This window comes from Stenella coeruleoalba (assembly GCF_951394435.1).
Source record: "Stenella coeruleoalba genome assembly, chromosome: 8".
Classification (NCBI taxonomy): domain Eukaryota; kingdom Metazoa; phylum Chordata; class Mammalia; order Artiodactyla; family Delphinidae; genus Stenella; species Stenella coeruleoalba.
This window is the reverse complement of record NC_137154.1, coordinates 99,250,681-99,263,907: the sequence shown is the minus strand read 5'-3', so window position 1 is coordinate 99,263,907 and position 13,227 is coordinate 99,250,681. Positions and strand designations below refer to the sequence as shown.

General features: G+C 42.1%; 1 protein-coding gene across 1 annotated transcript; it reads right to left on the bottom strand.

Moving 5' to 3' along the window:
* Positions 1 to 2,400: 2,400 nt before the first annotated feature.
* On the bottom strand, positions 2,401 to 12,741 carry TBRG1 (transforming growth factor beta regulator 1). Its single transcript, XM_079930197.1, has 9 exons — positions 12,299 to 12,741; positions 10,540 to 10,610; positions 9,695 to 9,927; positions 8,975 to 9,111; positions 8,533 to 8,679; positions 5,430 to 5,527; positions 5,076 to 5,186; positions 4,523 to 4,665; positions 2,401 to 2,552 (listed from the first exon to the last, which is right to left on the bottom strand). Exons 1-9 carry the CDS (start codon positions 12,446 to 12,448, stop codon positions 2,407 to 2,409), a joined length of 1,236 nt encoding a protein of 411 aa, XP_079786323.1. The 5' UTR covers positions 12,449 to 12,741; the 3' UTR covers positions 2,401 to 2,406.
* Between the last annotated feature and the right edge of the window lie 486 nt (positions 12,742 to 13,227).

Genomic DNA, 13,227 nt, shown 5'->3' with positions numbered 1-13,227 from the left:
GTTAAGCGCTCCAGGCCCAGGTTCCCTTCACCCCCAGTAAGCTAGGGCACACAGTGTAAAATGTTAGGTTTAGGTGGTGGATATCTTAATGAAAAGTCATATGAAAGTTTATTTTTAATGGTTGAATAATTTAAAACATTCTGTGGGAATTCAGTTTCTTTCCCAAATGAAAATAACTTTTTACTATTTGCAAAAATCGAATTCATAATCACTAAGAAGACTTGGATGCTAAAGAAAAGTATACGTAAGTAAAAATCACCACAAAATTCATCATTTGGAGACACTTAATATCTTGGTGAACATCACCTGATTTGTTTAGGTCACATTTTACATACTACTACGCGGTATATTATTTTGTAATCTGCGTTTCTGACTTATTCTAGAGAAATAATTTTCCTATGTAAAGTGAAAACAGATTTAGTTTGTTTCAGTTTGTGGGAGCTCTATATTTTCTTTAACCAATTTGCCATCAGTGGACATAGAGGGTTTTAAACAAATACTGTGATAACTGTTACGTGCAAACACCATCCCGCACTTAATTCCTTAGGGTCCTGAATATGGAATAATGGGTTTAAGGATAAATATGTTTAACATTTTGACACCTACAGCTTAACCCTCCCAAAGGGTTCAACAGTTTACATTTCCACCAAGGCACAGTCCCATTTTCTCCCTCATTTTCACTGACATTGGATGTTGTCAAACTATTTTCAACAATCCAGTAGATGAAAAGATTTTTTAAGTATGCCAGCTAGGGCAGTGTTTTTCAAGTTACTTAAAATGATGATCCATAGTAAAAACACTTTACATCATTCCATGTGTCCCCATGTGTATTGTGTGAATGGTGTATAAACGCCTATATACACACTATAGTTGAAACCAGTTTCAACCTTTGACATGCGATGCATTCCAATATGTTCTAATTGTCTTCTAATTTAATTTTAAAAGATGTGGGTCTTGATTGCCTAAGTTTAAGAACAACTAGTGTGTTGAAATTTGTAGTTTGAAAAACACTGTTCTAGGAAAGCTACAAAATGAATACTTTAATTAAAGGAAAACCGTGCACTAACTTACATAAATTTTTTTTAATGTCCTTCTTAGAATGATGCTCACTTTGAATCTGTGATTAACTCAGGCTGTAACAGAATGGAAAGATATTGGTTATGTGATAAAAGCAGCATATACCATTTCTGTGTAAATGCAAATGGCTCCAGGCACCTTATGCAGAGAAAAAAGAAAAAAGAAAAACATTAACAGTTTTGAGTAATCTCCTTTCTATCCCTGATTTGCTATTATCCAAATTTTACTATTGTTTTTGCACTGTAAAAGCTATACAAACTTGTAAGACTATAAATAAGAATCATAAAATTAGTGTTAGTTACTTTAGTTTCTGATACTTTGCAGTGGCCAGTGTGATGTGCTCTAAATGCTGCATCAGATCCCTCCCTCTGCCATCCAGATATAGTCCTGTAAGATGCTAGGCCCATTTGTTTCCTCCCCCGTTAGCAGCTATGGACGGTAGCACAGTGACAATCCAGTTCTCACCGCCTTCCCCATTCTTCTACTTCCGGGGTCCTTTTGTTCCTTCCCATTCCAGGCCGGGCTGGGTGGGCAGCGAAGCATCCCACAACGCACCGTGGAGTTGTCCTGGCTGGGATAAGGTGTTGTGGTATACCTCTACCTTAATGCTGTAAGCAGAGTCCAAAAAATTCAGTTATACAGAATGCGGAATTACATCAGTACACGACTAACGAACTGTTGGGGTGAGTCTGTTACGGAGGATGGGAACCAATCACGTTCTGTCTAAATGTGTGTTATCATGTGGTTTAGCTAAAAGCACATTCTCCAATAAGGAGCCACAAAGGGAATGTAGGAAGGGTTAGAGAGGATTTTTTGATCCCCTTGTGAAATGTGAAAAAGATGAACAGTGGGCCTGGGACTGGACCTTGCAGCTTGGGGATAAGCAGGATTTCACTGTGGTGACGCTGACATGAAAACAAAGCAGCAGCTGGTTGTAGGGGCTGCGACTTAATATTCACTGACCTAGATCAGAATCAAGGGTGCAAGGTTGTCAGAATCTTACTACCTTCCTCATGAGTCAGCAGCCATCTCTCCCTCTGGTTTACAAAGGACTTAAGTTTACCTCAGGCAGAGCTAAGCCAAAAGATTATATCCTGATTACAACAAGATGAAAATAAGCAGAACTGTCAAGAAAAATTTATTACTAAAAATAAAGCAGCTGAAGTTTTTCCCAGGAAAGCTGTCACCATGGGAACCTCCGCGACAAAATGTGTTAATTTACTATCTTCTTCACTTGAGTCGCTGCCTTCTTCCATATAGTCTTAAGTTTTAGTTTAAGATAAAAAATCCATCCTGATGAAAATGATGTGGTCATTGATCCCTTCCTGTTCAATCTGAAGACTGAGTTGGGCTACACTGCGACGGAGACTTCAAGTGCTGTAGGTGAGTATCTACCAAGGGTTCATGTGTCAGGAACATGCGTTGATAAGAAGACACAAAGGCTGTAGGCTGAAGCTCTGGGAGGTCCAAGGATCCTGGAGAAAAAAAAATTCCTCAAGTTCCACTGCTGCCTGGGAATCTCAGGAGACTGGCTTGACCAGACACATACGTGTCCTTTTAATTCTTTCAACTCTTTTGCATCTGTCAGCCCAGTTCTGCCCTTGTTTGGTAAGACAGGACAGATACTTACTTTTACAATGAAGAAAACTGTGGCTGAAATACAGCAAGTGGTACTGGAAAAATTGGACAGCCATATGTAAATCAGTGAAGTTACAACACACCCTCACACCACATACAAAAATAAACTCAAAATGCCTTTAAGACTTATTATAAGACATGACACCATAAAACTCCTAGAAGAGAACATAGGCAAAACATTCCCGGACATAAATCATACCAATGTTTTCTTAGGTCAGTCTCCCAAGGCAATAGAAATGAAAGCAAAAATAAACAAATGGGACCTAATCAAACATAAGTTTTTGCACAGCAAAGGAAACCATAAACAAAATGAAAAGACAACCTACGGACTGGGAGAAAATATTTGCAAATGATGCGACTGACAAGGGCTTAGGTTCCAAAATATACAAACAGCTCATACAACTCAAAAACAAAAAAAACAACCCAATCAAAAAATGGGCCAAAGACCTAAATAGACATTTCTCCAAAGAAGACATACAGATGGCCAAGAGGCACATGAAAAGATGCTCAACATCACTAATCATTAGAGAAATTCAAATTGAAACTACAATGAGGTATCACTTCACACCAGTCAGAATGGATCATCAAAAAATATACAAACAATAAATAATGGAGAGGATATGGAAAAAAGGGAACCTTCTTGCACTGTTGGGGGAATGTAAATTGATATAGCCACTATATAGAACAGTATGGAGGTTCCTTAAAAAACTAAAAATAGAATTATCATATGACCCAGCAATCCCACTCCTGGGCATTTACCCAGACAAAACTATAACCCGAAAAGATACATGCACCCCTATGTTCACAGCAGCACTATTTGCAAAAGCCAAGCCATGGACAGACGAATTAATAAAGAAGATGTGGCATACACACATACACACACACACACAGGAATATCAGCCATAAAAACGAACGAAATAACGCCATGTGCAGCAACATGGATGGACAGAGATGATCACACTAAGCGAAGTAAGAAAGAGACAAATACCGTGTGATATCACTTATATGTGGAATATAAAATATGACACAAATGAACATATCTATGAAACAAAGACTCACGGACATAGAGAAAAGACCTGTGGTTGTCAAGGGGGAGGGAAGGATTGGGAGTTTGGGACTAGCAGATGCAAACTAGTATATACAGGATGGATGAACAACAAGGTCCTACTGTATAGCACGGAACTATATTCAATATCCTGTGATAAAACATAATGGAAAAGAATATGAAAAAATATATACGTGTATAACTGAATCACTGCTGTACAGCAGAAATTAACACAACATTGTTAATCAGCTATACTTCAATAAAATATTAAAAAAGAACAAAACTGGCTGAAATAGATCAAGTGACTTGCCTAGGGTTACACAGCACAGTAGGCAGAGACAGAGAAGTTAATACTATCTTCTTATTTCTAGTCCAGAGCTCTCCCTATATGACTCCTATGCCGGATCCCCTGATCACTCCACTCATTTGTGGGAGGGAATCCACGGAACATAGGCAGGACCAAGGCCATGACCTGATCCCCTTTACTACATCTGAAATTTCAGTCCCACAGTAAACTTTCCCTTGTATTCTGCTTAGGTCTTATTTAGGTTAGAAAATGAGATGCCCTAGTTTCTTGGTGAGCCCTGCCTCACCATGATCTCAGCCACGCCTTGTGACTTCTGCAAGGGCTGCCCATGGCCAGAGCAGGGAAAGCTTCTATCACTCACTGTCCAGACATGGGATACTCAGCGATGGATGAAGAGGGGAGGGTTGCCTAAAAATGGCCAATTTTCGAAGCAGAAGGGAAAAAATAAAAGATACCTTGTAGAATGGGATCATTGTGATCTTTATGGAAGGTCTGTCTCTGAAAGGCTTCAAAGCTTGTAGCTGCATCATTCTCTAGCTGTCCTTGGGGCGGCAGACTGTCTCCAGGTTTACACACGTCGAACTTCACCCACTGGTAACTGCAGGACCAAAGGGATCATTACTGAGTTGTCTGTTGGCCATACAACCCATTCTTCCCTTCAAAGGGACCAGGTATTTTTTTCTTTAGGTCTCTGCCATATATATCTGAAAAACATATTAACTAACCAAAAATGAAAAGCACACAGACAGGCTTCTTTAGTGACACTTACTCTGCAGGACTTCCCAATCCGTTTGCTGTCATGGTGCACACAGACGATAAGAACTTCAGTACAGTGGGGTACTGGCTCCTGCTCGCCGTCCAGGGGCCGCAGAGGACCAATACTGTGCCTTGTGCACAGAAGCAGCTCATTAAATAGATGAATGAGCAGAGCAGTGACCGCCAGTTTAGGTCCCTGGCCCACCTGGTCCCTGGGGCTTCTTTCAAGGGAATGGATTTGACCCCACTTACTTGACGCATTTTCGAGCTCCTGGACAACTCTGGATCAGGTTGTGGATGGCCGGATGAGAAAACCCAAAAAAGTCAGCTCCAGATGGATGCACGTTGGGCATTAGTTTCCCCCTAAACAGGAGAGGGAGAATTTTAGCTTGAGAGCTGAGAGGGAGGTGAGAATGTGGGTATGAACACATGGAATAAGCTTTCCTCACTTGGATACTCTGGAGACGGTAGCTGCTAAGACATTCAAAGGACACAGGATAGCTTTCTATAAAATAAGGGATCTCTACTCATTAAAAGCAAGAGAGAAGGCCTCAGTGTACCCAAAGTGATCTTTTTAGCCTGTCTCCAAGCTGTTGGTCAACTTACATAGCAGCACTTATGGTCTCGAGCAGTTCTGCATGACAGGCGTCTGCAGAAGAGCTGGCAATGGCATTCTGGGGGTCATCTTCAGGAACAATTTCAAACTGAGAAATACAAGGGAGCAATGAGGTCAGTCTTCAAGGAGAAGGGGGTAGAGAGAGTCACACTACTGCTATTACTCTTTCTTCACTCTGGAACCTGAAGCTGAGTATACCAGGTAGGAGGTGGGTACCCTTCCTAGAGGGCTGTTAGAAATTCCAAGCCAAGAAAACAGAGCAAGTCTTCTGTTTAATTTTATACTCTTTGCTTGACTCCTCTCCAGAGGCCAACACTTATTTCTTATATACCTTTCCAGATGCTTTCTTATCCACTTACTTACATTTGTAAGTATAAATACAAATGGTATTTTAAAAACAAATGAAATCATTCTCCACATAATCTTAGATTTACTTTATAACGCCTAGGAAGAGTATAGGCCGTTTTGACTGCAAATCGCCATTTCACTTTACTTTTTGAGTTGTAAAATATCCTTTTTATAAAAAGAAACTGTTAAATCAAAATTATACTGATACTGAGGAATTTCTGCCAAGAAAGCATTATTGTAACAAGTGCTATCTACCCAACTTAATTCCTTGACCAGTTTTCTATAAAGTTCACGACTTTTTGCAAAAAAAAAAAAAAATTTCTGTAACAGCTTCTCTTTAGTCATTTAAATTCCTTAACCAGTTTTCTATAAAGTTCAGTTAAGCAGTTTCCAGTTTTTCAATGTTTAATAAAATTATTCCACACAGAATTAATTTATTTTCTGTATATATATATATATATATATTTTTTTTTCTTTTTCCCCCCAGTGATGTGCATTATTGATCATTTTTTTAGACTCCAAAAGTGAACCTTACTGAGTACAGTTTCTACTGCTGTTAGTTTTCTTCTGTGGTTATTTCATTTGATTCAATTTTCCTGTGTCAATTTTAGAGCTCTTTCAATTTTGTCAGTAGTAAATTATCTTGAGAGTAGTTTTAGTCAATGGTTTTGTTACTTCAGTGACATGTTGCAAGTTTAACATTGTGATGGTTTATACTGATTTCTCAGCTAATTCATGAAAAAACCGTAAACAATTATCTTTAAATATTTCAGGATTGCTCTTCTACTTGGTATTGATCATGCCAATTCCAATTTTTTATATTGTGTGTAAACTATATCTTCTATTTGAGCAAAGAGCAATTAAAAGGCCAAAATGTAGTATTTTGGTTTGGGGTCTTTCCCTACTTCATTCTTTTAACTGCCGTATAATATTACACAAGGTGGATATATCTTAATTTTTAACCATTTTCCTATTGGTGGGTATTTAGGCTACTTTTAACTTCTTGCTATTGCAAACAATGCCACAATTACATTGTTGTACGTAATTCTTTTGTTCACATTTGCACATTTCTCTAAGACATACTAGAATATCTAGAAGTATTCTGGATCAAAGGAGTCACACATTAAAATTGTTGATACTGCCCAGCTGCCTTCCAAAAAAAGGAACTTTACAAATTTTCCCTCCTACTAATGCCATTTGTACTTATTTTCCTACATGCTGGCCAACATCTGCTATTATCTATCTTATATTTGCCTATGAGAAAAAATAAGATCTTTCTGTTTTATTTGCGTCTCCCTAACTACTAGTAAGGTCTGCTCTCATCGACCATCTGCACTGTTTCTGTGAAATGCCTGTTTTATCTGACTGCTTTTTTATCTTAGATCACAAGAGCACTTTATCTGGATATTAATCCACTGTGACATATTTTCTTCTTGTTTGTCACTTTTAACTTTGATTATGGTGGTTTTGGTCATTCAGAAGTGTTTAAATTTTTAATAGTCAAATCTGTTACTGCTTTCCATTATGGCTTCTACTTTTCACATCTTGCTAAGGAAAACGTTTTCACCTCACCCTAGGATTATAAATATATTGTTCAATATTTTTTAAACATATTTATAGTATAAAACATTTTATAAAGCTAAAGCAATTAAAAGTCATACTGGCATTTATAGACAAATAGATGAAACAGAATCGTCTGGAAACATACTCAAGTATTATATGTATTTAGTATATACTAAATGTGTCACTTGATGTTAGGGGAAAAAAATTAAAGCTCACAATGTACCTGAAAATAATGTCTGCATGGGTTAGTGGCTTAATAAAGGAAACAAAAAAAACCCCAAAGACTTTTTTTTAAAAAATATTTTAGCAATTTGTCTTTCAGAGGAAATTAAGGACCAGCTTGTCAATTACCATTTACATTCTATTAGGATTTTGATTAGATCTTCCTTGAACATATAGATTTGTTATAATTATTGCTACAATATCGAGACTGTCTGTTAGAGCACTTTCTAAAGAGAAATGCTGCATGGCCAAGGTCATCCAAACTCTCAGCTGCATCCGACAGCGTTCTAACCAGGATAGGAGTGACGCAATACTGTCCACATGTGTCAGGCAGGCCCTCAGCTTCTGCTCAAAGGTTCCTTCCCTTGCTTCTATCTCCTTCCACCCCATTTTCTAGCGATCTGTAACATCATCAGACAGTGAAGCCTGAAACTCTGAAAATGGTCTATTTTCCCCCAATGATCAGAGGAAACTGGGAAAGTGAATTGTCTTGAACCACAGCACCGAGAAAGATGAACAAAGATACTTAATATGACTAGGATTCAGGTCTCCCAGGTCCTCAAGAGTACGTGCAGTCAGAAACTAATATGCAGTTTCTCTGCTACCTTCATCTTGGTCCCACCTGAGTTGGCAGAATGTCAAACTAATCTTCCCTGAATGTAGGCCTGCACTTTACAAACAAGAAGCTTGATCAGGCCTCATGTGGTCACCATATTGACATTAGCACCAGCACGGTTCAAGGGAATGGGTGTCAGTAGGACACTCACACAAATGCAGATTCACATCCCAGCTCAAATCACTTATTAGGAGAGGTGTGACTCAGGGCCAATCACTTTCTGCAACTTACACACTATCTACCTTGTAAAGTGTCTGAATAGATAATATATATTAAGTGCGTGTCACAGAGAAGGTTCTCAAAAAAAAAAGAAGAAAACCAGCAGTTATTCTTAGAGTGGGTACCTGAGGCTGTGTGCCACCGTCCTTGATCTGACAGGTGTACAGACACTGCTGGTCTGGGCTCTTCATGCTGGCGTACACCCGAGTGCTGCAGTAGCCCACAGGGTAGATGGCGCCCTCGTCATGGAAGCCAGGTCGGTCGGTGATGATCTATAAAAAAAGATTCCCCCAACCTGCCACTGAGGTCACCAGAGAATGTAGAAGTCCAGGGTACTGTGGTAGCCTTTAGAACCACCTTGGGGCTGCAAAGAGTGACTCAAATCAGAGAGAGAAAGAGCGTAGGATGTGTAGCAGACAAAACTGACCTGGTTTCCTAGGGACTGGAGATTTTCTGGGGTTGGTCTGGATCAGCAAGGGGCTGCTGCTAACGGGAACAGGGAGGGAAGGCTCAACCCCACTCCCGTATTTCTGATTCTCCTCTCTCTTTATCGCTGGTCTCACTCACCTCCCCCAGGCTATATACTGTTAGACCCCCCAGTCCGATGGGGAACACAGGCCGTCCTGAGGGATCCAGGGCAATGGGCTGAACCAGCTTGCGAGCACCTGTCTCCATTTTCTTTTTCTTGGATGTTTTCTTCAGAACTGAAACGCAAATCTAGGGTCACCCACTTTAGGCCCTTCCCAGTGTTGAGGGGAAGGGAAAACTCTGCACGATGCTAAGAGCAATAAGCCAATCCTGGTTCTACACACTCCCTGAATGGGCACATGGGACTTTTCCCCAAAGCCCTGAGTATTCTTCTAACCCACCCACCTGGCAGTAACCAATTTTGGTATCAGTGCTTAGTATCTAAAAGCCTTATACTTTTTAAGGCCTCTGACTTCATTTATAAGGTCAGCAATTTCCCAGGTCATCTGTGTGCTCAAAAGGCCACCAAGCCCATTTCCCTGCCTCTAGGAAAGACTGAACTGAAGGCACCCAGAGAGTCGGGTGTGTAGGAGAAGGGGGAGGCCTTGGCCTGCTCCCATCACGTTTAACCAGGTCTAACTGCAATTCCTCCACCTGAAGTGGCTTTAAGACACTTGGTTTTCAAGGGCTACCAGGGCTGCTTAAGGACCAGGTGAGAGTTTAAGTCATCTCTGTGGCCGAGTGTCTACCAGTTAGTACCAGGTCTTCGTCATTAGTCGCTGAGCCACTGGGGCAACTGATATCCTCTCCCCAAGGTACCTTCCAGTTTGTTGTTCTCTTTGCCTTTTTCTTTTTTCTCCTTCTTGGATTTCTTTCCAAATGGTTCCTCAGCTCCAGTGCTAGGCCCAGAAAGCGGCCCAGCTCCCTGGATAGTTCCCACAGAGCTGGCCACACCGTAAGTCAGGGGCAAACTGGAGCTGTGGGAAGGAGCTGCAACCTGTGCTTCCCCTTCAGTCAGAGCCTGGAGCTGAAGGAGCTTCTTTAGCAAGTACCTGAGGTCAGGAAGGAAAGGGAGCAGAAGTATGAGCTTCTGTTTTATCACAATTCCATATTTTATTCAAGTACTGGGAAAAGCCAGAACTATATACAAAGATTATTGCATTCACAAAAATAAGGTTCTTATTGGACCCCGGGAAAAACGAAGCTCCAGAGAATACTACTTCAAGAAGCTAAGGATAAAGGATTATAGCGTATCTCTTTTGCATCTGGAGAGCTCTTCTAACTGGATGTTGGAAGGTGTTAGGCTTCTGAAGGGCACATACCATGAACTGCACATGTACATGTACTCACGGAGTACTACATATGGAATAAATATATGTAGAATGAAATGCAGTTTCTTTTATTCCTTGGCTTTTATAACTACAGTTATAATAAAATTACTTATAAGATGTGGCAAGAGAGATGAATAGAGCTGTTTCATCATCATGGTCCAACACGACCTGGGTAAACAGGAACCAATACCATAGGTTGTGACTTTGTACCAGATTAGTGGCCAGTGGGCTGTGCAAAGCACAAAAATCCCGATGGAGGAAAATTCATAGGAGCAGAAACACCGTATCAATCACCAAAAAATATAATTCTGAACACAAAATGAACCAGCTCACCGTCTTTCTTCTTTAGCTTTAAGAAATTTTTCCTCAAGACGAGCAATTTCATCACAAATAGCAGCATTTTCCTTGAAGAAAATTTTGAATATAGTCACACAAAATGAATAAAAGATCAAAGTATTATGCTGAGAAGAGGAGCTATATTCCAAACCAAAGAAGTCTGTGTTGCTGGGTGAGAAGGAAGTGCTAGTCTACCTTGCAGAGAAACTGTAAACAAACCTATAAGTAAAGGTAGGGTCAAGTTCTAATGTGGGCAGAGTAATTAGATAATTTATAGAAACTGGTGCACCTTTGCGTGAAAAGGGGGAGCTATTGATGATTTTGCCAGAACAATATGGCAAAGTAGTAGGGCTGTCCTAGGCAAACCAAGACATATGGTCACCTTAATTAGGGTAGCCTTTAGCAAACACAAGGGCATACTGCTCAAATCATAGATGCTTAAACTCAACCCTTGTAAATATGGGGAAGGTCCATTCCCAAGTGCCTTGACTCTTGGGGAGCTTACAAAGCGAACCTAACCCAAAGCATCCCATGTAGTATGAACCTTAAAGAGAAAATACAGATGGAACAAAATCTAGTCTAGTCTATAAAATTCTTAAATTTCATAACCTATTTATGTGTATTCAAGCATCAGCTTTCTTTACTGACGATTCAATCTAGTTCCCAAGCATGAGTCCTGAGGGGACTGCTCCAATCTGGATGCTCCATAGTTGGGACCTCAAACTTTGAATGATCAAAACAATATCCTTTTTCTTCACAAAACCTTCTGCATAGACTTGGTGGAACCAGTATCCTAACAACATAGGTGCCAGGCTTTAGGTACCTTTGACATTTAGGGAATAAAAGAAAGGTAACATAATTAGATACTAAATCCTCTTAATTCTGTTTTTCTTACTTCTCTCCAGTGTACATGGCAAGTGCCAAATAAATGTTTTCGGAATGAATCCTCTGATTTCCAAACCTTTCCTTATGCTTCCAAAAAAGCTGAGGGATGTTCTAGCTTTTGGTAGAAGAAGAGGTAAGGTAGTGGTGATTCAGATGTGGGGAGATATTTGAGACACCTGCTATTTCCAAGCATTGAGGTGAGCTTGAGCAAGCCAGAATATTATAACACTTGGTTGTGGCTGGAAAACCATTTCATTCATTCAGTAAATCCAGTGCCGCTACAATAAAGGATCGGGAAGACTCAAAAGAGGTTAGAAGGGGGGATTACTGAGAGCTTTGTGTGCCTGTTCGTGGAAGGGGTCAGTTACGGGTAAGCGGGGTGCTTGGGAAACAGGCTGCGTAATGGAAGTACTAAAGAAACTAGAATCAGGTGTTTGAGTTGGAGCCAGGGCTCAGACATAGCGCCCTCGAGCAAATCATCTCTCGGGCCTTAAGTGCTGCTACTTTAAAAATAGCGCCTCATTCTCAGGTTTCTCTGGAGGCTCAAAGGCATTTCCAAGAGTTCGGCGGTAATAACGATAATGACTAAAACTTATTAGCACAGCTTCTAGGTACCGAGAGCTTTACTTTCCTCATTTAATCTTCATTAAGTCTGCAAGGCAGTTATTAGCTCTCATTTGCAGATGAGGAAACACGATTACAGGAATTACGTAATTTGTCCAAGGCATGAGGCTAACAAGAAGTAATGTACAATGTAAAACCTAACACTGTATTAATACTGTCACTCTGGGAAGGGGTACAGCTCGGGGAAAGATTTCGCGAGTTAGGAGAGGCTCGAGGCTGAGAAGGGCTGAGCGCCGGTCACACTCACAAACACCGTGGCTTTGGCCGCTTTGCGCAGCCGCAGGTACTTGAGCCGGTACTTCTCGTTCTGGCTCTTCTTCGGGAGCTTTTTCATCCTGGCCTTGCTGGACTGCAGCGGGGCCCGCGGCGAGGAGGCCAGGCCGCCCAGCAGGCTCATGGTCCGGCCCCGCTACGGGGGCTCCAGGGAGCGGCCGGCATCAGCTCCTCGGCCGAGGAGTGGCCCCTAGCGCCGGCTACGTCTGGTCTGGGCTGGTGGAAGCCGGCCGCTAGGAATCGACCTCTCTAGAACATTCACGAAGCGCAGGGCTCGGCCGCAAATCCTGCAACCAAACCCGGTTCCCGGTGCCTCCCTGCACTTCCGCGTCTGCCTCGGAAGTTAGCCGTGACCGGAACTTACATCACGGCGCCGGCCGCGCGTAACTTCCGGGGCTGGGAGTTGGGTCGTCTCGGTTCGGCCGATCCTCGGCTCCGGAAGAGGGGAGGAGAAGGGGAAAGGGAAGGGGAGGGGAAGGGGAGGGGAGGGGAAGGGGAAGGGGCGGGAAGGGGAGGGAGGGAAGGGGAGGAGAAAGAGAAGAGGAGGGGAAAGGGGGGAGGGGAAAGGGGAGGAAGGGGAGGGAAAGGGAATGGGAGGGGAGGGAAGGGGAATGGGAGGGGAAGGGGAATGGGAGGGGAGGGGAAGGGGAGGAGGGGAAGGGGAGGGGAGGGGGAAGGAAAGGGAAGGGGAGGAAGGGAGGGGGAGGAAGGGAGGAGGAGGAGAGGGGAAAGGGGAGGGGAGGGGAAAGAGAAGGGGAGGGGAAGGGGAGGGAAAGGGAATGGGAGGGGAGGGGAAAGAGAAGGGGAGGGGAAGGGGAGGGAAAGGGAATGGGAGGGGAGGGGAAAGAGAAGGGGAGGGGAAGGGGAGGGAAAGGGAATGGGAGGGGAGGGGAAAGAGAAGGG

Bases quoted from the DNA above. Each gene is read 5' to 3' on its own strand.
- TBRG1 (XM_079930197.1), bottom strand. From the start codon at position 12,448: ATGAGCCTGCTGGGCGGCCTGGCCTCCTCGCCGCGGGCCCCGCTGCAG. The intron at 10,611-12,298 runs GTGAGTGTGACC...ATTTTCTTCAAG, and splicing joins CGGCCAAAGCCACGGTGTTT to GAAAATGCTGCTATTTGTGA. The intron at 4,666-5,075 runs GTAAGTGGGGTC...TTGGTCCTGCAG, and splicing joins GGAGCTCGAAAATGCGTCAA to TTACCAGTGGGTGAAGTTCG.